Consider the following 25,660-nt stretch of genomic DNA (forward strand, 5'->3'; position numbering starts at 1 on the left):
GGTCCACAGGGATTTCTTTGTTGTTGTTCTCAATAACCCCACAGCTGTATGTAAACCTCTAAAATTCAAATACAGGCCACAAAACAGGCCTTGCACGATGCAGCTAGGAACACTGCAATAAAGAACAAACCACCTGCAAACAGGGTGCCACACTGATATCTACATCTCAGCTCGTCACAGCAACTTGCTTTGAGCCTCCTTCACATTTTTGATCCAGGAAAACTCATTTCTAGTGCTATTTACAGATCATAGTCACCTGTAAGAATGTAATGTAACAAATTAAGCATTGTAGTATCACAGAGGTACACAGGCGGAGAGGAAGAAACTGCGAAGAGCTTCCTGTCATTTCTCATTTTTCGTTCCATACCTTATGAAAACAATTGTGAATAGAGATAATGCGTATTTTCTAAAAGCTCCACATCAAATATAATAAAAAGTTTAAAGTCTTGTTACTTTAATGGTAAAAGATTTTTAATCTAATCAGATACCAGCTTGACTTAAAGCATAGATTTTCTTCTTTCCCACATTAAAATTGTAACCAAAATAATACTAACAATTGTCTTTTCTCAAGAAAATAAAACTGCTCTGAAGTGTAATACATCATGCGACAACCTAAGCTTCTCACTACCTCCATAAAAAGATACAAAGAGATTGCATTATACATTAAGACTGTGCAAAGGTAGCATTTCACGCAATGGATGCAGGCTTAAGGAAGACACAAGCAAGCTTAAGAATCGATATTTTTTATTTACTGCTTGGTAGTACAAAAGTTGTATATAAACTATTTTGTTAAAAATACATCTGATATGCAAATTTAAGGCAGACTAGTATGGCACTATCCATACTCCTGAAAAATAGCAGAGTGTAGTGTTAAATGCAATGAAACAGGCACAGTTTCTAAATCCTCTTTTGAAGTAGCAATGCACAAATTAAATTCTTACACATATCAGGTCTTGTAATACCTTAAGTATTTTCTACAGGTAAACAATGTTCTACATATCCAACACATTTTCATTTATTCTACTTATTTCCAATGGAATCAAAATAGAAACTACTTCTTTTAAATTAAGTAAAAAAATACATACTTCTGTTTAAACTTTCTTCCACCCCTTTGGCAAATTTACTTGTAGTACTAACACATCATGTCTCAAAACACAATATTATCAGAATAACCCCCCCTACCCCCGCTATTTTAAAAAATCTTTTGGGACAGTTTATAACTGTGTATCTCCTTTCTGAAAATCATTTGATACTGCTTGGGTTTGCCCAGTGATCCCTTTTCACAGTAAGGCTTCATACTCATAGCTCTCATTATCTTGGAAACTGAAAGTTAACTACTATAACTAAACGTAACTACATTTTAGAAATATTATCTCTTCATACAAATAATCAAGTGAAGCTTCAAGAGGAAAAAGAAAAAATAATAATAATTAAATGTGTGCCAGTAAGGTGAGCCTGATGTTTATGTCACACTAAAATACTGAAGAGATTTCATAAGCCAGATCTAAATTAATGGGAGTAGGGATGCTAAACAGTCAATTTCCAATCCTGGCCAAACAGTTACTCTAGGTTCTCAAGGTTGGACAATTATCTCTAAAAATATCAATTTTAAAAGGAACAATAAACTATTTATTCTCCCCAGAGCTTTTGTGGGTGGTGGTTGAGGGTTTTTTTGGCAAATATAAGTGAAAAGTATATATTGATAGGTCCAGTCAGTATCTCATGGATATAAGCAGAAGGAAGACCATCAGCAGTGCTCACTGTAACAGCAAGAGTGAAATAAGCTTCATGCTCCCTAACAAGACAAGATAGTATCTAAATACGTAAGCAAGAAGATTAATTTTTATCTTTGTACACACTGATTGTTAGCACTGCATAAACTGATGAATAAATCCAAATTTCAGATCTGAAGGAGAAACACAGTTTAGAGCACTTGGACTAAAAGGATTTAAAGTATTAATGTAAAATAAATCCATTTCAAAACAAATACTGATTTTCATTGAGTTCAAAAAAGCAGATTAAGTTGCTTTATAGTTCTCAGAATATAGTGCAATCTCTACTAAAATGCATTAAGTTAGAGCTTATATTCTTAGGCACTCAGAACAAGTGTTATTTTCAGTTTCTATCACACAGCAAAGTTTGCTGAAGTATTGCAAAGACTTCCCTCCCAAAAACAAGTAACAGGAGAAAGCAGAGATCATGGCAAGTAGACACAAAGAATTAACGTGACAAAAACATTACTGGCATTTTCAGCATTAAGTCACACTTAAATTACAAAGAGAGTAACACTGGCTTAAGATTTTGGTGCCAATGAAAACAGCTACCCTCAGTCCAGTAAGGCACTCTGAAGTACTTCAGAATATACTCCATAAATTTTTAATGCCAAATATTCCATATCCTTATCTAACAGTTGAAATACGTTGTGTTAGCTTAATAAGGTACTTGTGGGTAAAAACAAAAAAGAAAGGCAAAACTATGATGCATTTTTCAAATGAGTGAATAGTTACAAGAAAATGGAAAAAAAATAGCCTTGAGGAAAGTAACCTTCCCAAGAGCTCACCCAGCTCCATAGAAAAAGATGCTTTTCAGCCTGTTCAAAGTAGTAAGGGGGAGGCAAGGGGAGGGAAGACAACAATTTAATTTAACATCTGCACATCGCTGTGTCACTCCATACTGTGACGTACCATTCACAGAGCCTGAGGGCTAATATACTCTAGGCACACATGCAGATTTTGGCTGACATAATTATTTCTTTGTATATTTTGCTTGGCTACTAGGCATTAGATTAAAATCATATTTTCAACTTCCAAAGGCTGGCTTTTATCTTCAGCAAACACTTGTCAGTGCTGGAGGGGAAGAACAGAGGTGAAAAATCCAGATGGTGAGAGGGGTGAACACAGTTTATCCACATGGTAATTACATTACTCGTAATATTGAGCTCATTAAAAATGCTTGTCTAAGTACAAAAAACTTGATATTATTCAAAAAGGCTTTCACCTTTTCTGTCCAAAAACTTCTACATATTTTTTCTTTCCAAGTTGAAGCCCAACATTTGGTATGTGGTCCATCCAGCTCAACAGCATTTAAGTGTCTACATCTTATTGATTTTACTGATGAAAAACCATTAAGTGTTTAACTTTGTATGGATGCCATCACATAACTTGTAAAATGCTACAGTGCCATAAATACATTTCCTTAAATAGTGTGCATCTCTTGGGAGTTTTCAGTTCCTCCAAAGTGCTAGCAGACAAGCTTCTTCTGAAAGTTCTACCTGTAAGGGAAGAAAACAATTGTAAGAATAAGGCTAACTAGCAAAATACGTTTAGGATTAACACATCAATTAAAAAGTTAGCAAATGCTCTGAAATTGAAAAAAATGCTGCAATCGCATGAAGTGGTTGCCAGGCATTGCAAGTTTAGCATGTGAAATCCTAAACACGAGGAACTAAAAGTTCAGCTGGTGCTCATGAAAAGGATGGACAAAACAAAAAAATCACACCACAGTGCAAAGCACACACAAGTCCAAAAAGGATACTAGGAATGGAAATGCTTTCGTGCACCAGTACTTTTAAGTTTTTGTTTACCCAGTAGCTTACAATAGATGTGCAAGAGCTTGGCTCAAAATTTTGACTTCAACTATCAGCTGTATATCTTCCACTTTTTTATGTGCCACTAGGCATATTTTAAATAAACTTTACTGAAGAAATGGAGTCTGCTGAGAACATGGACCTTGAAGACACAGAGAACACCTGTTACAACTTCAAATGATGCAGCCAGCAAGACACTATGGTATGTTGAAACACTGTAGATGTTGCTTCCAGAAAATACTACGAACACGACAGGTTAGGGAAGGAAAACAAAACAAAACACCACCACAACCAAAACCAGACCACAAAAAAACCCTAAGAAACAAAGAGCAAACCCTGAATTTGAGAATAGCAGTGAACATAAGTACTCAGCAATATTACAACATTCAGATACGGCCCAACTGAGGAATTCCATCTTGTACAGAAACTCGAAGTGACAACAGTTAAAGTCAGACCACAAAGCACAAATCTACTGCCACCAAGTGCCAGAACAAACCTTTTCTGGCAGCAATTAAACACATTTGTATCTGCCTTCTTCCTCTGCATCTGAAGATGTGAGCCAAATCCTCCAAAACTATATGCTTTTTACCATTAATCTGTTGCTTGGGGGCACAGAACTCATAAATGCTGCTTATGTGTTCAGTTTCAGTACATTAAGCTATATTAATTTATTAGAAGTCTGAAACATGCAATTAAAGTAGTATCTGTTTATATGCAAACAACTTTTCATGGCAGTGGACAACAAACGATGTAGACCCATGCGAGAGAACAGTATTAAAGTCTTTCAAGCAAGATCTGTTTATTTTCTGTAGTACACATCAAACAGGCCTGGCCAGTTTCCCAGATGATTTACAAAATAGTTCTGTTGGACCAGGGAGACCTTCACAAGAGATTCTGTGAACCCATTTCTCTGCTATAAGCACATTTATTATCAGAAAGGGCAATACTGTAATCCTAAGGGAGGTTCTACAATAAAAAGCTGCCACATGTAGATGTTAATTTTTTTATAGCTATACTATCATATTTCTCTAGAGAACAGCTTATTTTTAGATTAAAGCAGTAATGGTTTAAATTTAGAGAACAACTTTTAGCTAATTGCAGGGAACAGCTTTCTTATTTAGTACAGGAAAGAACAAATTAGAAAAAAACTGGACTACAAACATATTTTAGAGGGATTTTTCAAAATATTTTTTTTATTTTTCTTTTAAATTAAAGTGCACTGGAATTGGACTTTTGCACTTTTCATATGTGCCCTTTTCTATTTCTGATGTTTAAACAGAAAATAACTAGTCTGCCCTTAAGTCAAAAATCATATTACTAACAATCTGATCATGCTACCATTAAAGACGGAAAGGAAATAAAAATAGTCACAGGAGTATTAAAACAATTAGCTGGGCATGCAAACGCCAATGCAGCCCGTAAAGGAAGAGGTTCTCTCCTAATTCAGCTAATATTGATTTTTAAAAAGGGAAGAAAGGAAAGAAACCACAACGACAGCAAAAGATAAACCCACAACAACAACAACAACCCCCACAACAACAAAACCTGACCACCAGGATGTAATTCTGAATCAGAAAATAAGAGTAAAGTTTGTCTTCCAGTACCACGTGTAGATCCTTCAGAGATTACAGAGCAGTAATAAGACAGCAGCCACCAGAAAGCTATGATTTGCCAAAATTTGCCACAGAACAAAAACACACAAACCAGATAAACAACAACTACACTTGCAGTCTGGCACTTCACTCCAGGGCAGGCCCAGCTGTATTTACACTGGCTTCGACAAGCATTTGTCCAGTCCGGTCTTATACACATCCAGCAATAAAGACAAAACAGCTTATTCCAACTTCGTAATTTTTGAAACCTGAACTCCACCCTCCTTACAAACTAGGCTACTATTTACGTTCTTACTCGCTGAGCAAAAAAACAATTTACTTCATTACCCTCCACAGCTTTTTAATCACTTGGAAGCATACCACATCCACAAGTCTGTCTTTCCTCTATAGCAACCATTCCAAAAAACTGGGTATAATTTAATGATGAGGCACAGAGCACAGACAAGTACATTCCACCTAGCTCAGCAGTCATACCTGTGCTGCTAGTGAAAGCTGGGAGGAAGTTTCCTGTTGCACACCAGCTCCTCTTCCTTGCTAAAGTGATACAATTACAGAATGTTTTCTTAATGAACAAACAACAGATTTATAGAAAGGCCGTATCTTGCACCTTGGTCTTTCAGAACTGAACCTGAAGACACCAAGGGGCTTGGGGTCTTGTTACATTTTTAAACATATCCGATTTCCACTTGCACATTTCCCTCTTACATTTGAAGTTACTCCATTTGAAACTAGACTGAGCTGACACCACATGACTTTACCCTCTCTCCCAGCACACAGAGCTTGGCACAGTGCTCTTCATTCACTTTCTTCAAATCCAGTGCCTTTGGCACCTCAGAAGCTCTTTTTTTCTCTTAAGGGTCAAGCTAACTATGTGGAATCGCATTTGTGATTTCCCCTCAGATTATCAAGTCTGTCATCAGTTAGAAGTAAACCATATTAACTTACAGGGTTTTTTCCCCAACAGGTAGAAAAGTAATCTGGTACGTTTCAGAACCACGCCAGACAGGTTTTTTATGTGCTTAATGGGGTATCTCAAGCAATTCACTGATGTTTAATGACTCACAAAGAAAAACCCAACCTCCTGGCTTAGCAACCTATCACAGATGCCTGCAAAATGAGCATTTTCACGTCTCCATTCTTATTAGCAAAGCTCCACTGGTCTATCAGAGAAGCATCCAGTGAGCAGTCACTTCATCCAAGCGCACAGCACAGGGCAGCAAGCATAAGGAAGAAGCACTGTAGTTACTCCAGTGATGCAGCTCTCAGCAGCATTTGTTTCTTTTGTGTAATAAGCACATTGCCCCTAAATCTGAACCATCATTTATTGCCAAAAAAATGAGTAGGCAGACGTGTTATTTCCTGGACCAGTGACACCACGTCCACAAAGTTGTTTTTATTTCAACATCTACTCTAATTACAAAGTCTAAATAAAAAGTGGATAATAATTTGGTGGATAATTTAGCCTTTACCAATTTATCATTAACTGAGTGATCCAATGTAATTTTTGCAGACTTCTTCAGAAACCTGAAATTCAAGGAGGAGTTTTCACATCAAACCGATACATTTTCAACTTCATTTCTCTTTACTGATTACCTTCACTTATTTCACAACGTACCACTTTCGACATTAGTTTGATACCTGCAGTTTACTCTGAGCTTTTTCTCTCTTGCATCTCCTGTTTCACAGGTGTGGCAGGTGCTTCGCTGGCAAGCGTATCGCCATTGACACTCTCCACTCCAGTAACAGATAACATGCTTTTCCGTTCTTTGGAATTCGATTTGTGCTCCACTTTTGTGACTCTAAATCTGAGGTAAGCAAAATAAAGATTCAGTTGTATTTCTCCAGAGTACCCAGTGTACAGACAAGAACACATTTTCAAGTCCCAAGACCTAGACATGAGAGCAGATCAGCACAGATCGGCTTCCCTCCAGAGCAATCCTCCTTCCTATTACCTACACGCACTTCTAATACTCACTACTGCTGAATTACACTTCCTTAGGGAACCATGTTTTAAAGCAGAATCCACAGAGAGCATACTACTACTTAAAACAGCAATTTTTTAAGACAATACAATGTAAGCTATGAATTAAAATTAACAAAACAGAATGAAGTGGGTTTGATAGCTCACACTTAGCTGAGAAATAACAAATTAAAAAGCAAAGGAATTTATGAGTGTGCAATTCTTATTTCTTTTTAGCCAGTATCAATTGAGCAATGGCTTTGGATTTACACCCACAGTAAATCCCCATCTATTTACATACCTCTAAAAACCAAAACAAATTAAATTTACTTCTTCCAGAAGTAACTTCAGTCTAACAGTAAAAGGATTACAAAAAACAATCACTGATGCTATAAACAAAGTAGAATCAATGACTATCTGATCCAACATGGGTCCCTGTAGCATCCTTAAGAAAAGTACACAATAATATTACCCAAGTCTTACCTTCCCACAGAAAGGACTGTAACTTCCCCAAGACGACTTCTTCTGTGCTCTTTAGATTTGTGAGCGGGCTTTATAAGGTGCCATCGTTTGTGGCTACAACGATTACAAACATCCTTTTCTACTACTCCTCCAACAGTGTGGAAGTGATGGCCTTTGCAGTTGTGCTTAAACGGAATAGCACCAGGTGACAGAGGGGACCCAGGACTCTCAGGAGAGGTAGGAGATAAAGGGCTGTTGGAAAAAGTATAAAGGAAATTTAATGCTTACTATAAAATCCTGTTCCTTAAAAAGGAGAAAAGGATAAAATATAACCTTCAGTTATGTCTAGTGAATAGCTATTTTTTTCAGAGGCCGCTTACTTATGAAGCTGTCTGGTTTAAGGTTCCCTCTGATATCACATTTTTACAGTTAAAAATCAATTCCATAAATTAATTCAGCTGCAGTTAAGATAACTAACACAAAGGGCAAGCACATGGAAAAACAACATCAGGCTAAAACAGAACAGGTTACATGGACTTACACTGATGAAGACATTTAATTAGCAGATGAAGTTCACACTTGGAGAACTACAGAAAGTATTTCAGAACGGCTATAGTATCTCTGAGAACTCAGAGCATAGTTGGAAAATATTGTGAAAAGTCAAAAATTAAAATGTCTACCATGAAGAGAAAAAGCAATCAACCGTTAATTCAGCTTAAGCTTAAGAAAAATGTCCAAGTAAGAAAGAAAGAAAAAGTATAGCCACGAAAAGACATTTATTGAGAATTTCTAATCAAATCAACCTAATCTTCTTCTAAAACAGAAGAGCAGATAGCATAGATAGAAAGCAGAAGATGCACTATTTTGGACTTCAGTGTCAATTTTGACACTGTCTTGCAATACATTCTCCTAAAGGAAGCTGGCGCTCAATGCACTAAGGTGAAATTACCGTAGCATAAGGCAACATACCTTGTTTATTAAAAAAAAAAGTTATGCATCAGTAGATTATTATGAAACTGGAAAGACACACTAACTGTGGTTATTCTGGTCCTGGTGACATTCAGTGTTTTAAAGAGGTCCTTGGGTACCAAAACAGAACAACAGCTGAAGTACCCATACACTTTCAGTCACCCATAGTAATTGTAGAGGACCACATGAAAAATTAGCATGATCAGAGGAGAACACCTGCGTGAAAGACACATTAGCACACACATAAATCTTGCTGCAAATCCTGGATATATTGCAGTAAGGACAATATAAATCTCTGTGCTTTAGCAGAAGAATTTTACAAACACAGATTAAAGAACAACTAGCCAGATGATCGTTCTTCAGAAAAAGGTGAAGATCACAAGCTGAACATGAATCCTTATGATACTGTTGCTTAAAAAATACACCTGTTATTTCCACTGTGAAATTTGTACAACCTGTGTAGCTTAAGTTACATTACTCAGCATTAATCATGGCTCAGCTGAAGGTTCCATCTGGTTTTAGAAATGTTATTTCAAGAAAAATACAAACAAACTGAAGAGACTCCAGGGGAGAACAGAAATAACAAATTAAATAAATAAAACATGCCGTAAAAGACTTGGGTCACTTGGATTTCAATTTCAAAACAAAAATATTGACAGGAGACATTTAATGGACTTCAAATAAGAGACTGCTATAAAGGAAATAAAATCTGCTCAATATCTGAAGCAAAGACAGAAACTAATGGCTTTAAGAGGCAGAAGTGGAGATTTTATTTAGTCATTACTATTTGTATCATCAAATTCCTATACTGAGAAGAACTCCTTTTGTAAGTTCTCTTGCTTCAGTAACAAAGCCTCTGCTGTTAAAGCAAGAGATAAATGGTTGCATACTCAACTGTTTTGCTAAAACTACCCACTCCCACTACTACTTTTATTAGTGACACACTACTACTTGATCTTTCATCTTCTCTGCCTTGAATATGAACTCAGGCTTACATATGAAAAGTAGTTCAGATATAGTTTAAAGGTACTTATGTACAGAAATAAGAACTTTTACACAAAGGATGAATCTGCAACTCAAGGGCTGAAGTACTTTCTCTACCTAGTTCTCTAAATAGGTGTGTAGTTACAAAATCAGAGGTAGGTTAGACAACATATATTACCATAAAGAAAAAAAGGACACAGAAAGATGTCTATTTTAATTTAGCATCCATACAAATTAAATGAGTGCTGCTTCTGTTCTTTGCACTAAGCCAACTTGTAAGTAATTTCACCCTAAAGTAAGCAAGTATTTACAGCCTCTGTAAACCTTTAGCCCAAAAAGCAACAAATTCGTATCATACACCTAAAACACATCACCAGAAAAGCCAGTTACTAACCTAGAGCATACATTAAAATTTAGTGACTCAGAGACACCACAAGGAAATAGAAGTATTATCCTCTTAGCCGCTACCTCAAGGAAGTGATGTAGCCTTAAAAGTGCTCAGGAAATAAAATTCTTTGAAAGAGTATGTTTTTAGTTGCCTCAGGAAACATGCATTAAAAAGATGAGTAATTACCTTTCAGGTTCAAAGACACCGCTATCTGCTACCATGGCCTCTAACACATCAGCATTTGCTGCAATGAGAATAAATATAACTCTTCAAAAGTGTACAGCTCTAACTTTAGTAAAAAAATAAACAGCAAAATTAAGGGTCCTCTAAGACATTCAGTTTAAAAGAAAGACACCTGAACTATATATATATCCCCAAAAAAAACTTAAGAGAAAATTATGCCAAAAAAATTAATATAATTCTACGATATATTCTTAACTTGAGCTATTAAAATTACAGTTCATATTGCACGCAAAGCGCTGCCCCAGTACAAGCCATAGAAGGTAGCCACGTGCACAACACTCCCTAAAAATTCCCTAAAAATTTCAAAACATCTATCTGACCACAGGAGTATCAGCACCTCACATGTATAAAGCAACCTCAGATTAAAAAAAACCACCAGTTTAAGTGAGACCTAAAAAAATGCAAATTAATTATCAGCCAACAACTACCGATTGCTCACATATTACAAAAAGAACACAGGGTACCTAATGCCAGCCTTGAGGAAAAAGACACATGCTCAAAGCCCTAACAGTTATTAAGGAAAAAACAACCAAACCCCCCAAAAAACCCACAAACATACCCAAAAATACAACTTTTTCAGAGGACTACTCTTCATTCAGAAGCAAGCCAAAGCCAGTTCAATGGTTAGGAGAACTTTTATACAAATATAAGATTAAAAATCAAAAAGTTCTTGTACTATAAAACACACAGTCTCCTAAATGTTTTTTCTACTGGCCAAATACATTCTGAACTAACCAAGCATTTGATGGGTTGCTTAACTGTGGTTTGGTTTTTTTCAGTCATATCTTCCTCTCTATGTTTTACTTTGCTCATAGAGCCCATGAAGATCCCATGACCAAACTCAATGTTAGCATTAGTCTAACCTATTGTCTCAGTTATGCACAAGTTTTTCCATGAGAAAACAGCTGCAAGAGTCATTTCAAGACACAAAGTTTAATCTGGTCAAAACAAAAATTTCACATGCTTTAAACACTGCCATTAAGAAAGCAACTTTTACTTCACACACACACAAAAAAAAACCCGAAACACACCACATAAAAAACACAAACAAACAAAAAACCCCAAAAAAACAAAACAAACAAACCCCCACCCCCAAATAGTTAAAATATCAAGAAATGCATGAACCAAACTCACCATACAAAATAATTTTCAGGTAAGCAAAAAACTCACATTTTGTTTTAAGTTATTGCCTTCTGAAGGCAATCTCAAAGAGTTAAGCATGTACAAAATGGTTATTCAATGAAAACCCATAAACATACCATAATTCAGAATATCTGAAAAATACATTTGTTATAGAACACCGCAACAAAGACTTCAATACCACAATACTATACCTTCATTTTTCATAATGTAGTTAACAATTTGTCCCACAGTGTCACTATTCTCATGTACAGTTTCATTCATTTCTGTGCAAGGAAATAAACATGCTGTCAATTATCTTGGCCTTCCAAAACAAGAAATGAATTATTTTAAAACAAAGTAAAACCAAAACAAACAAAAAAGCCAAAACAAGATCAAACACCCACCAGAAGAAGTTACATTAAGACAAGACAAGATCTATCGTCACTTTGAAGGGAAAGTTTAGGTAAGGCTTTTTAGTCCTTTTTCAGGAAAAAATACAAACACTAGTTTAAGGAATCTGCACATCGGCTCTGACATATTAATCTAAGACTTAAACTCAATATTTTCACATGCATATGTCAAAATTCATTCTCTAGCTAGTAAAGAGGAGAAAAACTAGAGAGCAGCATTTCTAATCCTAAAAATAGGGAGGAAAAGAAACCAAATCATTAAACTGCCTCAAGTCACTATTGTTTTAAAATAGGTATGACCAGCTTCTAGTATAAGAGGGATTCAGTTTAAGCTTTTCATCGTATCTACAAGGACATAACATTTGATTTTTTTATTGAAATAAAAATTATCGTATGACTACAGGAGCAAGGGATTTAAGAAAGAAATCTCATTACTATATTTAAAACTTCTGGAATCAATTGTACCCATTAGCAATACTGGAAGCTTCCCCAGAATAACCTCAGAAGGCAGAGAAAAATTAGAGAGAGAAACAGAACAATGAAGAGGCACAAATCTGCCCTTGCCTAATAATTGATGTGCCCAGCATTACTTACCAAAAAAAAAAAAAAAACACACACACAGGATTGAGTTGTTTGGTAGGAGACACTAAATTTGTCTCTAAGTAGTAACTTAGGGACTTCATCTCTGTACTCATGCTTCATCTTCATCCTTAGGGACAGGGCTGAGAGGTGGACTTGATAGCGCCAGGTTAACTGTTGGACTTGATCTTAAAGATCTTTTCCAACCAAACTTATTCTATGATCCTAATAGCTGCAGCTTTGCAGTGCAGCTTAGATACAGCTACTTCCCCAAACCGAGACCTAAAGTTGTCCCCCTTTCATAACCACTCACCTCACTGACACCACTCAGGTGACTAAACTGCCCAGATGGTCCCACTCCCTGTACACCTGCCCCGGGTGGTATCCGCTCCCGAAATACCCACATGGCACTGCTGCTCCCCACAGAGCTGCTGGCATCTGCACTTGCTATCAACCTACTGACTGTAATTAACTGGGAGAAAGGAAGAAGAGACCAAAACGATTTACAAGTGACTTGGCCCTTGTGTTTACACAGCCAAATGCTATGCTGGGTTAGAACAGCCCTTCACAAGTGATAACACTCTTGTTTGTGGTTTGTCTTTTTTTTTTTTTCCAAGTAAGAGTAGATAGGAATAAGGAAACAAACACAAGAGCACTAACAAACAAACATTAGAACAAAAACAAAGGTATCCTTAAGAAAAAATTATAAGCAGCACACATTACATGAAACACAACATAGATAGTCAGTGCAAAGGCTCAGTTTTATGAGAGGTGAGAACCACGACAGGAACAAATTAAGACTGCTAAACACAAAGCTAAGATTTTTTTAGGCTTTAAACAAGAGCTTTTTGTCACTCCTCAGATAAGAAGTATGTATAATACTTTGTGGCTAACAGCATGTAGAATGCGGAAAAGCAATGTGGTGACTCCAGTTGCAGTGTACAGTTGCAAACAAGTATACTGGATATTTTGATCCCTCTGTAAGCTCTTAATTGATGTTAGAGGACTTGCATGGGAAATCGGAACACTCCCAGTTTTGCCTAGCAAAGATCAAAACCCAACACACACATAATGGTAATTAAAATATTCTTAATATTGTTTTTATGTGAAATATAGACAGAAAAATGACACCAGTCTCAGAATTAATTACTCCATAGTAGTTGCAATGTACAGAAATAGGAAGTTGTTTATTAGACTCATTGATTACCCATTTTTTCATCAAGATTTTCTTCTTCTACTGGTTCAGCCTCTGTCGTGCAACGATATCCTTTTTTCTTAAGGACATGACAGATGAGGATCCCCAACAGACCCATGATGAAGAAAACAGGAACCAATGCAAAGGCAATATACTCTAGGTGTTCAGCCTTGCCATCATTGCCATCAGTTTTAGTTGTCATAGTTGTCTGTAAGCCATGGCTTGACAAAGCCTGAAGAAACTCTCCATTACCTACATGAACGAAGAAACATAGTTATTACTATACACTGTAAATAACTTCAAAGCATTTAGAGAGTCACAAGCATGAGCTAATCCCCACCACGTCAATGGGATGCACCTTCTGTCATGACTTGAATGGACAACACATCCTCTACTGGCTGAGAACTCACACCCCTAACAGGAAATATTCTCTTTTCATAAAACGATTGTGAAACATCTAACAAAAACCCGTAGGATATTTCTTCAATATAACAGCAAAGAACAGACCATATTCTAGCCCACTAAGTGTGTAACCTCAACAAGAGGGCTCACGTATTTCACGGAATAAGAACAACACATTGTTCCTTGTTCCCATCAGCATGAAAAATGCTGTACCATTCCTCTGGCATTATGTTTATGCAAAACTGCTAAAAAAGACATGGATCCTTCCCTAATATGAGAATAAATAGAGGATTTAGTATTGACCCTTGCATAGAAAAAGTATCAGATGTGAGAGAAGGGGCCTTGATTTTTTTCTTAACGGGGATTTCACAGCACAAAAGGAAGAATATTTACCCTCTACTCACTCAGCATAAGGTGGGCTCCTTCTTCCCTTGTTTAAGATTTGGAAACCATTTTGTATTTAAAACTTGAAACAGAATAGAAAGGAGGCTTTTCTTTTCATTTGCAAAGAATTTAAGTTGCAGTATAGGCACACACTAACTCTATACCCACAATTGAGCTCTGAATTTAACAGAGGTTCATTCCATGTTATAGATCTGGCCTTTGAACTACCAAAAGTATAGAATATTTACATTAGAAGGGACTTCTGAAGTCAGTCCAAACACAGTTAAAAGCAGCTTTTATTAGATTAGGTTGCTCAGGTAAGCTCCATCTGAAGGATGGACATTCCACAACATTTCTGGGCAACCTGTTCCAATGTTTGCCCACTTTTATGGGCAATACACACAGATAAATTAAAATCTGTGAGCCTTCTCATTTACCAAAGTATACAAGTTCAGCTGTTCAGCTAAATCAAAACATACGTTCCATACTGAAAGGTCCTCCTGAGCCTTGGGAGTTTATACACGCTCCCCACCCCATATAATTAAGATTTAAATATTATTCTTCCAACATGCAAAATATTCCTGCATTTCTACCCTCTATTCTTGTCAACCACTTCAGCTGAAAACATTTCTTTTGAGTAGGAAAGAATGACAACACCACAAAAAACAAATAAACAACAACAATAAAAAATTAACCCTATTTCAAGATATTTTCCATCTGCTAATACGAAAATGGACACAGCAATTCACAATCGTTCCATTAATCAAACTGGTTGAAGAAGAGAAGACTCATCAGAAAAGCATTTACATGACAGTGATACTTTCAAAACAAATGTCTAGTACAATCAAATCCCTCTTTTAAAATAATAGAAGCCTCCAGAAAATTGCCAAAAGCCTGTTATTCCACAAACACTTCTACTGCGTTGGCTGTATAACTAAGTTGTATTTGAAAAATACCAGTAAGGGGACAGATAGCTCAGAAAATATTTTTTTAAACTGCAGTTAGGTATTTACCTTAGCTTTCTTCATACCAAAGCTCTAAATGTTTTATTTTAAAAATATCTCTGAATTTTTCAGGACAGTCTTGAATTGTCAGTTCAGTAGTAGGTAATACACAAGACTTGCTTGAAAAATCACCAGATGTGTTAAGCCTCAAAAAGTCTTTTGTCTTTAAGCAGTGATTTTACTGAATCAGGGCAACCTGTGGTTTGGCAAACTGCTCTGTCAAGACAATCAAGAGACTGATTAAACTGAAGTGGGGAAACGAGCAACTGTGAGCAAGGACAGACAAATACATCTAGAACAAACTTTGCTGAGGGAATTGTAGTAACACGGAGCCACAGTCTCAGAGCGTGCTCCAAAAATAAGGGTAGAACGATTAACTACACATTTAAAAAGAAGTCTTATGTCCTACATAATTCTTTTTAAATCATCAACTTGAAACCTCATAAGCTTGATGCAGCCACTGAAAACATATGCAATTTAAAATACAAAGCTGATTCACAAAGCTGCATACCATCAACAGAAGAAAACTACTATAACAAAAAAATGGGAAAATGGATCCCAAACACCACTAAATGCTGACAGCAAACAAGAAAAAATTCTATATAAACCTGAACCAATTTCAGGTTCACAAGCAACTCCAGCAACAGAGTTTTAGGACAGCTCATAGCTGAGCAATCACTAGATACCAACCCCACCTTCCAAAAAAGCAAACCATCAGAAACTACTCAGGTTGATATTCCAAGCCTACCTCAGATAAATCATCTGTAAATGTTTCCATGGTAAGAACCATGGATTGACTTAGTTTTCTGTTTCTTTTTCTACATACATAATGTGTTTTGCTCTTTAGTTTAGTACTTCTGCTCACACTGCTACCTGGAACACCAATGAGAAAAATCTCAGCAGCTACAATTTAATCTGCAGTCAAAAGGTAATGACAACCCAGAAAAGTTCTCAAAGGATAGATGCAACCCCTACAAGTTAAAGAAAAATAAAAATATCCCAGAACTGTTTCTACACAGGCATTTTTCCCCCCCTCACAGAAAGAAGCTGAAAAACTCAATTTATCAACTCAATATTCTGTATCATAGATTAGCCCACTAATTTGATTGAGATTTAACGAGCTTTTGAACTAGGCAGGAAAACATTCTCAAAGTACTTTTTTTTTCTATTTAAGCAAGCATAGTTACTCCAACATACCAGCCCATGTAGATAAGCCTATGTGATTTTTCTTCAGTTGTCCTTACATACCTAAAAAATTAATTCTCCCATTAAAACTCAAGAAGACTCAAACAACTTTGCAAAGCTTTTTGCTTATTACTAGTAAAACATTAAATCAATAATATTTCTTTATAAGTACATAATTTACACAAAGTCCATAAAGTGCTTGATGCTGTTCACTTTATGTTTGGAGATACAAAAATTCACCAAAAGCAAACCAAAAATAGGCCAGAATAAATTAATTAGCTGGATCAAATACTTGGTGCTGCGTAATCTTGTAAGTAGAGTGAAGCACTCGGGTTTCATTATCAAACACTCTACACACATCAAGAGGTCTGCCCTCAAAAACCTCAGCAGTTACAACATAAATCAAAACCAACGCTTGCCTGGCTAATGAGCAATATATTTGATGTTCCACGTCACTGCTACATCATTCATTGTACATTCCCTATTCCTCTTGCCCAGAGGCATATTGTGTTATTAACACACTGTTGATGGTTCACCTCATTCTCACGAGGTTGCTTCACAATGGTTTTTAACGACAAGTTCAGGCCACGGCAATGTTCTTCGACTCAAGTCAAATCATACAGAAATTAATTTGCTTCAATGTTTTCTTGCCTTGGCATTTTTATATACCTGTCATTGTATACCAGCCCACACATCAAAATTAGTTGAAGATACGAAATAAATAAGATTTAGGAGCAATATTCAGCACATTTAAAGTGATGCTTAAGATGCAGATCACAGATTGATTTCATGCTACTAATTCAAATCCCATGGACTCTTGTTTGCTTAAAAATTAATATATGTTAGGTATTGAACTTGAATATAATCTATCGTTACCCAAAATTAAAATATAAGGACAATCAACCTCAGGAAAGTAATTTACACTGGTTTTAATTGTTACTACTGACAGAGATAGTGTTCTTACACCCCAGCAATGGCTCAAGAAAATTTTACAGCACCTTCAGGAAACAGACTACAGGAGGAAGAAAGTTAGCACATTGAGTAAAACATATTTAATGTTTCATTAAACTGCAATTTTCACATGGCCTAGACATCTGTTAACAATCTAGTTAAATGCTGCATTCCCTTCATATTAGTAAAATAATGTCTGACCACAAAAATATTCCAAGACTACGTCTGGAAAGCTGTGATAAAAACAAAGCTGGAATGGACCATGTAAGCAAAGGTGTTGCTCTGTAAGAAACCTCCTTTTCCCCTTTAAAGGTTTTATAAAGTCAAAGAAAAGAAAGACAGGAGCACCTTAGAGAGGTCATACCACTTCATCCCACTGTCAAAAGCAGGACTAACTGTACCTACACAACTATTAAAATCTGCCAAGCACAGCTAAGCTCCTGCAAAGGTAACAGCTTGCCCTCCACACCTATGTTCTTTCCCACTGCAAATGTAGGGTCAGAACAATTCCTCCTTTATTACCTGCCACCACAATATCAGATTCTGCTTGCACTGAGTTACAGAATCACTCTTTCCTTGTTTTAGCTGCCTGTACTTGAAAAGGTTTCATACTTGGCATGATCAGTAGGGCCTCCCCATTATAAGCCCCAGTTATCTCAAAGCTTTGCCTTTAGTATTGATCTAAACAGTTGATTCTCAGACTCTTAATAAAGTACGTGAGAAATCTCTGGACATATTTAATAAAGGTTACAGAAAAACAGAGATTATTGAAAAATAAATACTTTCCTGTAACAAACATCAAACCTGTAGAGTTGTTATATACGCAATATAAACCTCATAATTAAAATAAGGCATTTATTTTTCTAAATCTCCTATACTAAATTTAAGCATCATCTACATCTAGCCAATTACTTCAAGCATATTCCAGGTTTTTTTGTATTGTTTAATTTACAGAAAGTAGCCCATAACAATGATGTAATCTTCTCTCTGCTCTACAAAGAATCTGATTTGGTTACTCTGGATTTTGCCCATTACGCCCATGCCATTTATTTCTTACGGCACGCCTTTTAAAGAACTTTGTTTACATTTTATGAATTTGATTGTTCTAGCAATCTACCTGCTAAAAATAAGTACATACATATTCACTATTTTCTTCTCCATAAAGTTCAAGGACTTACATAATCGTATATCCTGCTTTCAGGCATGCAAATGGAATGCTGCTATCAGTCTCCCAGTACACAGAAGCAAACTATTGTTGGCCTTAACGATAATTAATATTTAAAGAAACTAAATACGATCAATATAGAAGCTATTTAAGTACAAGACAAACAAAATACCCAGATACAGCATATGATCTGCTCAAACATCTCAGATGAGTATAGCTGGAAGGTATGTCTCACAAGCAGCATCAACTTACGCATTTTGCCCCCTCCTCACCATTATTGTGCCAGTTCACCCATCTGTGGAGGAAGAGCAATCACTGAAGATTCAAAATAATTTATACTATAATAATTTATAATAACAGTAATTTGCTTGGGTGGTGGGCGTGTTTGGTTGGTTGTTGGTTTTTTTGTTGTGGGGTTTTTTTGGGGGGTTGGGTTTTGGTTTGGTTTTGTCATTGATGTGTTTTTGTCTGTTCGGGGTTTTGTTTGTTTGTTTTTCCATCTTTAATACCTGGACCACTTCCAGTCCAATTCACCATGGGATCCTACACACTGTTCAAGGCACAATCACAGGGCTGCTGAAGCTGGCGATGCCACAGGGAGGGATGGTCAGGCAACTGTGACCTCAGCTCGCCCTGCAAGGAAAAGGCACCTGATGATCACACCTTGTGATGCAGCCTCTCCTGGCTCTAGGGGACATGTGCTTTGGACTCCACTGAACTATAACAACACTCCCTACCTCCAGGCCAGACATTTAAGGTGGATGGATGCACACTTTGATTTAAAGCATTCATTTTAAGTATCATTTAAAGTAAAAAATTTTGGTTTTAAATGACACACCTTTAAATTCAAGTATAAAAATAAGAAAGCTTGTTTATTACCTCAGTTTCCTAAATACACACTAAGTCTCATGAATTTAAGAAAACTAAGTTTATTTTTAAAATCTTAGTAAGGTAATGGAGTGCTAGTGAAATTACTTAAATGTCAAAAATGGCCAGCTGATGTCCGTTAAGCATTTCAGAGGTGGTCGATCTTTTCTTAAAAGAAAAGAAGCCCTAAATCAGCTATTTGCTTTCATTCTGTACATTCAACTTATTTAGCTATAGAATTAAGCATTATATTAGAGCTGCCATAAAGTTTTCTGTTATCAAAGTCGTCTCATTTTTTTGATTCTTAATTCAAGTGCTTAGCAGTGAATTTGTTTAAAACTCTGATAGAAATTATGTGCTGATCTAATACAAGTTTTTAGTTATTTTAATGACAGTAAATTTAGCCAGAGCAGTTTGCCATGACTTCAACTTAAATACACTTTTTAAGTGTTATCAGATTTAAATAGTATTTATCTATTCTGGACTCCGCAGTCAAAATGCCTTTACATAACTAAGCAGATGAAGTAACAAGCAATTTCATCACAAGTCAAGATATATCACTGCCCAAAACAGATACACACAAAGCTATTTAGGAAAAGCTTGGGCTTCTCTGCCTTATTAGTAAGGTGTTAACTACAGGAGACCCGGTAAACTAGAAAAGGCAGCAAAGAGCAGGCCTTACAAAAACAAACAAACAAACAAAAAAAAAAAAAAGATTTTTCCTCTAGAAAATAAACTCTAAGTGAAGAAAACCTAATGCCTACCATTTGCTTAGTCTATTGTTTAAAGAAATTGTACTTTAGGGAATATGCTTAAACAGAATAACAAAGGAAAAATGCCTATCTTCCTATCATAGGAGAGGAACATTCAACAAGTTTGCAAATTCCCATCAACTTCTCGCTTCCTTGTAGTCATCAGAACCTACAACCAGAAGCGAAATAAGCAGGAAGTCTGACGAGAGAAGGGAAACCACATGATTAAAGAACATACTGACAACTAGTAACAGCACCACCAACTTCCCTAGAGGTTAAGCAAGGTTGTTTAAGGTTTGCTGTTAAGAACAGACCTCAAAACCTTCATTAGATTTGTCAAGAGAGATATCTCAAAACAGTGAGCAACAGGATCAACCATGTTTATTTAGAGCTTGTTCTAACTGCACCTACTTCGAGTACAGCAATAGTGAGACGCATGCAGCAAGTCTGAGGGATGACCTACCTGAACACAATACCAACAGCATCCTTAGCACCCAACATTCTATTAAAAACCATAAAACTACACATCTTTCTTAGTATCTCAAGCTGGAGCATGCTAAAAGTCCTTAAATCAGAGACCGAGTCTTTGGCTCACAGAAGTCACCACAAAAATTGTGACTGAGGGCAAGTTTTTTCAATGGGTCTGGAAAGAGCTTTCTACTCTCAACTCTGAGTGATCAGTCTCCGCCCTGATGAGTTCTGTCCTAATCCCTATTAATTTCAGAATTACAGGCGCTATCAACACTTTCCGTAAGTTGTCTGCAAGCCTGGGAAGGGAGATGCATACAGGAGATACCTCCTATGTAAGGACAGGTCCCATTAACAGCAAACTAACTATAGCTAAAAGCAGTACTGTACAGTGCATGTAGCCCTCAACAATTTTAAACCACTGCAATTTCTACACTCCAGGTAGTGCTTTTAGGAACCAAAAAGGAAGACTAAACCTAACAAATCATCTTGTCAGTCACCCAGTCAGTCCAAACAATCACATCATGAAGGCATCTGACATCATTAAGAATTCAATGAGAAAAACAATGAAGAGTCTCTAGAGAGGTTTTGTCCCGTTGAGAAAGGGAAAAATTGCAATATGGAAGGCAGAGATTCAGTCCATTCCTTGCTTGTGACACAATATGCAGTTGATAATGCTGTGAAACTGTATGCAGAGAAAAAAAGCTCACGTTTCACTGTTCGCCAGTATTAAAATGGCAGTGCTCACAGTGTAATTGCTGTGGTCACTACTTGCGCAGCACACAGCTCCTGCTGCAAAAATACATAGACCTGATGCTTTCCATTTGCATTTCTGTTGGAAAATTTTTCCTCAAATTTCAGTTTTTAAATGAAATAGGCACAGTATGCAACTGCCGCATGTATTTAATAAAGCACACTTCAACAGTTTGGCTGTTTAAAGAAAAAAATAAAATCCTTCCTGCACATACCAGATATTTAAAAGTGCTCCATATCATGGGTAAATTTCTAAGTGCAAGCAGCATCTAGCAAGCAGCATTAAAATCAATCCTACCAAACACGCTATATCAATGCATTTATGCAAACTAGCATCCATACTAGTTTAGATGAATCAAAAATCAATTTTAACCCAAACCAGTATATCTCCTATGTGAAGATACAGCAGATAAACTGACAAAAAGCATTTGGTGCACTCAGAGGAAAGAGAAAATTCTTTCATAACTTCCACATTTCCTGCTAGACTTGTCAACTTTTAGCTCCCGTAAGTATAATACCACTCATCGAGGTATACCAGACTAAATTACTGCTATCATTTTTAAATCCTACCAATGCACTCAGCATACTAACAGTCCTCCAGCACAACTGCCTTCAAGCTCAATGAAGCAATCTTAAGTATAAACATTTGTAAAGTCAGCATAAGCTTACGTATACACATCCTTTGGTTTACTAAAACACCTGTTTACTCTCTCTTCAAGATGCCAGTAGTAGATAAACTGCATAATAATCTCAACGTCTGAAACGATCCAGTAATACACCAAAGTAACAACCAAAGAGAAAATTAAATTTTTATCTATTAAAAAATATTTTACACTAAAGCAGTTGAACAGACTAAGAAGGGAGAGGAAGATGGCCAAGATTAGGAAGAGAAGAAAAACTGACAATTCCTCTCCTCTTACCTCTGCATACAAGACCTGAAGAAAAAAAAAAAAAGATAATTAGGGCCTTGGAGAACACTCGCTACCAGTCAACATAAATTTTAAATTCAGTGTGCTTCAACTTTTTCAGTAAAATCCATTAGTTGGGAAAAAACTGTCCTCAGGTTGTGCCTAGTGGTAATTCTTTCTGCTCTTCTAAAGAAAAGGATGGACTGGATGTCAGATTTCCATTCCTCTCGCTTTCAGCAAACAGCAGGTGATAGATATCTCAATCCTTTCTGACCAAGCTGGCCTGCACCAAGTGACAATTGCAGATGTACAAAAGTAAGTTTAGGAAGGCTAAAAACATTTACTGCTTAATTTTATGCTAATAAGTATGCATGTGTTAACCATTCCCACTGCGTTTAAAGGTTACTCTCAAACAAGTAGGTACAGTCTTACCAAAGTCACATCACCCAAAGATAATATAGCTGAAAAATCACACCAGGTAAAAATGAGCATCAAGCTTAAATGCAAATGTTTGAAAAGGATAGACAACACACCAAAAAGCACTTCTGACTACACAGGCAGCAAAACCTGTTTCACTTTGAGATTTTTAGTACTATAGCATTTGGGGTTAGACATAAACAAAGAAAATGTCATTTAAAACTAACTTCCTGCCTGTACGTGTGCGAGCGCTCGTCAGAGACCTCAAGGGTCAACGGAATTTCCAAAACCTAAACGCTAAACCAAGTTTAATCTCACAACAAACAGTGAAGCAGAAGCAATTCGTTGATGCATTTCTACTTTGTGAGCCACCCGATTCCAGCTTAAAGAGACATCAACTACGGAATAGACTCGAGTTCGCAGAGTTCATCGGGGTTTGGTATTTTTTCCGCAACTCATGGCCATACCGTACTAAATTAACAGACCGGGGCGGGGGCTGTCGCGACATGGAGAAGAGTTTTATGACGGAAAGCCATATGTTCGGGGAACATGGACACCACCGTCCCCCCGCCCGCCTGAGCGGGACCCGCCGCTCCCGCCCCCTCAGCGCCGCCGTCACCCACGGCCGCGCTCCGCGGGACCTCCCGGTGGGCAGGCGGGAGAAACTCCAGCCGCTGCGACTGCGAAGCCCCGACCTCCTCCCTGCTCGCTCCCCCGGGCTGCCCAAGGGCAGGGCGGAGCAGGGACAAACCTCTCTCCCGCTACTCTCCTACGGGCCGCGGCGCATGGATTCAAACACCAGGTACCCCGACTTTCCCGCTCCGGCCCCGCGGCGGTGGGGAGAGCGGAGAGTGGGCTCCCGGGGAAGAAGCAGCAGAATCAGCCGAGGCACCCGAGTGCGGGCGAGGCGGGCGGCTCGCAGCCCTCGCCGAGGTCACAGCCGGCGGCGGGAGCCCGCGGGAAAGCTCAGGTGCCGCCGGCAGGGAGCGAGGGGTCCCGGCTTGAAGCCTCCCCTCCGACGGAGCTCCCGCCCGCCGCGAGGCCGCAGCGACCCACCGAGAACGGAGCCGTTGTCCAACCAGGCATCCGTCAGACCCAGCGGGGTCGGCGGGATCCCGCTCGTCGTTGCCGGAGCCATACCCGGCACCTCCCTACGCCGCCTCCGCCTTGGCAGCCGAGTTGCTGCCGCCCCCGCCCCGGCCCGGCCCAGCCGAGCCCAGCCCAGCCCACCGGCAGCGAGGCGCGCCCTGTCCGCTCGGCGCCTGCGCCGGGCCGCCGGCCCGGGGCGGGGCTGAGCCCCAGCGGCCGCCCCCCTGTGACACGGGACTGCTGAGGGGGAAACTGAGGCGGAGCGCGGGAAGCAGCGGCCCGGAGCGGCTTTGGAGAAAGAGGGAGGTGTTTCTAGCTCACTCCTGAGAGGATTTTCCTGAGGTTCGGCCCCACCCTCAGAAGCAGTTTAATATCGCAGCTCCTAGACACGGTTTTCTGAGCCTGACAGGCCCTGGAACCCCCATCCCAGGGAGCCCAGCGCTGAGGGGCAGCGGGGAGGCGAGGTGGAGAAGGGGCATCGTGTCCCGGGGCAGCCTGAGCTCAGCCGAGTGGCTGCGGGGCCGTGTGGAAGTGGCCACCACTGCAGCGTTGGCACCTTGACCCACAAGCGCTGAGAAACTTAATAATGATCCCGCATTAGCTGCCCCTTAGTGTATGGGGGTACTGCCTGCACTCACAGTGTTGCCTCTTCCCATCCATACGGCCTCAGATTAATGCTTTATTCCTTAATTTGTCACAGCTAATCTCCAACTTAGATTTAGACTCTGATGAAACGACTCCCGTGCTTAGACCTTGGTGCACTTTGTATCCAGTTGGTTTCTCTTCCAGCTGGAATTGGATGGCTCACAAGATAAAGTGCATCAGCTGCACTCTGTTGTGAAGGAGACAGACCCAGGGAGAAGGGGGAATTCTTTTTGGTTAAGTGTAGCACTGTGGTTCCCAACTCACAGGTAAAAGCAAAATTCAGCATGATTTCTGAACCACATCAGACCCCCTGAAAAAAAGTCTCTGAAAGTAGGCTTTACCTCAGAGACACTCTCTGACTTCAGAAAGACTGTAATTTTTGTTATTGTTTTTTAAGCCTGGTTAGAGAGCTAAGCTGGGTTTACAACACAGCCCACACACACTGAATTGACACAATTTCTGAGGCAATAACTTCCTGCCCTTCTTCACCCACTGGAACAAACACCGCTGGGCACAGGGCAACTCTTAAACCAGCCTTGCCACTAGAAGATCTGTGAAATCATTTGCAAGCTTTTATGGAGAATAATAAGCTGCACTCAAAACACTATAAACTGTAAAGTTTCCTTAACAGACTCAAAACTAATTTGCCATAAGGTTTCATTGACCCAATCTATTTCAGTTATTTCCTCAAGATTTCTCAAATGTATCTTTGTTTTGGTCCTATTACTAGAAAATGCAATCAGGAAATAATAGCAGTTTTTCTGATGCAAACCAGTCCAGGAATTTTCTTCTTTAAGATATCTTTGGCTTTACTCACTAATTAAATTATTCTTGACACTTCATCTTGAAACCAAATTTAGTTATTTTGTACGTAGTTTGTGCATGCACTTTGAAGAGTTTAGGTTTTCCCACTTTTCATATGTATCACATATTTTTCACATTTACCTTGAAATCTGCACTGCTGTTACTGGAAATCTGGAAAATATACATGCCTTTTCTTGACCTTATGACTAAGAGGCAACTAGGTTTTGCTTGGTATTTTTTTGTTATTTTAATTTTAGCCACATATTAACTTACATATTATTCAGAGTATGTAATATTAATTAATTTACCTAGTATTTCCTTTGTTGTTTCATTGTTAACTTTATTAGAATAATTT

The 25,660-nt window shown here is 38.1% G+C and overlaps 1 protein-coding gene across 4 annotated transcripts; it reads right to left on the reverse strand.

Moving 5' to 3' along the window:
• Window positions 1–727: 727 nt before the first annotated feature.
• RELL1 (RELT like 1) lies at window positions 728–24,006 on the reverse strand. Of its 4 annotated transcripts, XM_065837619.2 has the most exons (8): window positions 23,824–23,958; window positions 16,499–16,549; window positions 13,524–13,763; window positions 11,540–11,611; window positions 10,149–10,206; window positions 7,643–7,873; window positions 6,838–7,004; window positions 728–3,271 (listed from the first exon to the last, which is right to left on the reverse strand). In XM_065837619.2, exons 3-7 carry the CDS (start codon window positions 13,711–13,713, stop codon window positions 6,845–6,847), a joined length of 711 nt encoding a protein of 236 aa, XP_065693691.1. In that variant the 5' UTR covers window positions 13,714–13,763; window positions 16,499–16,549; window positions 23,824–23,958; the 3' UTR covers window positions 728–3,271; window positions 6,838–6,844. The 4 variants fall into 4 exon arrangements, with proteins under 4 accessions (XP_065693691.1, XP_065693690.1, XP_065693689.1 ...); XM_065837618.2 differs by lacking the exon at window positions 16,499–16,549 and having other exon boundaries at window positions 6,815–7,004; window positions 23,824–24,006; XM_065837617.2 differs by lacking the exon at window positions 16,499–16,549 and having other exon boundaries at window positions 23,824–24,004.
• Window positions 24,007–25,660: the final 1,654 nt, after the last annotated feature.

The sequence above is a fragment of the Patagioenas fasciata genome, chromosome 4, assembly GCF_037038585.1.
Source record: "Patagioenas fasciata isolate bPatFas1 chromosome 4, bPatFas1.hap1, whole genome shotgun sequence".
Taxonomy (NCBI): Eukaryota; Metazoa; Chordata; class Aves; order Columbiformes; family Columbidae; genus Patagioenas; species Patagioenas fasciata.

Bases quoted from the DNA above. Each gene is read 5' to 3' on its own strand.
- RELL1 (XM_065837618.2), bottom strand. From the start codon at position 23,905: ATGGCTCCGGCAACGACGAGCGGGATCCCGCCGACCCCGCTGGGTCTG. The intron at 11,612-13,523 runs GTAATCAATGAG...TTCCTTGCACAG, and splicing joins AAATCTTGATGAAAAAATGG to AAATGAATGAAACTGTACAT. The intron at 7,005-7,642 runs GTAAGACTTGGG...TGCTTACCTCAG, and splicing joins ACAGTCCTTTCTGTGGGAAG to ATTTAGAGTCACAAAAGTGG.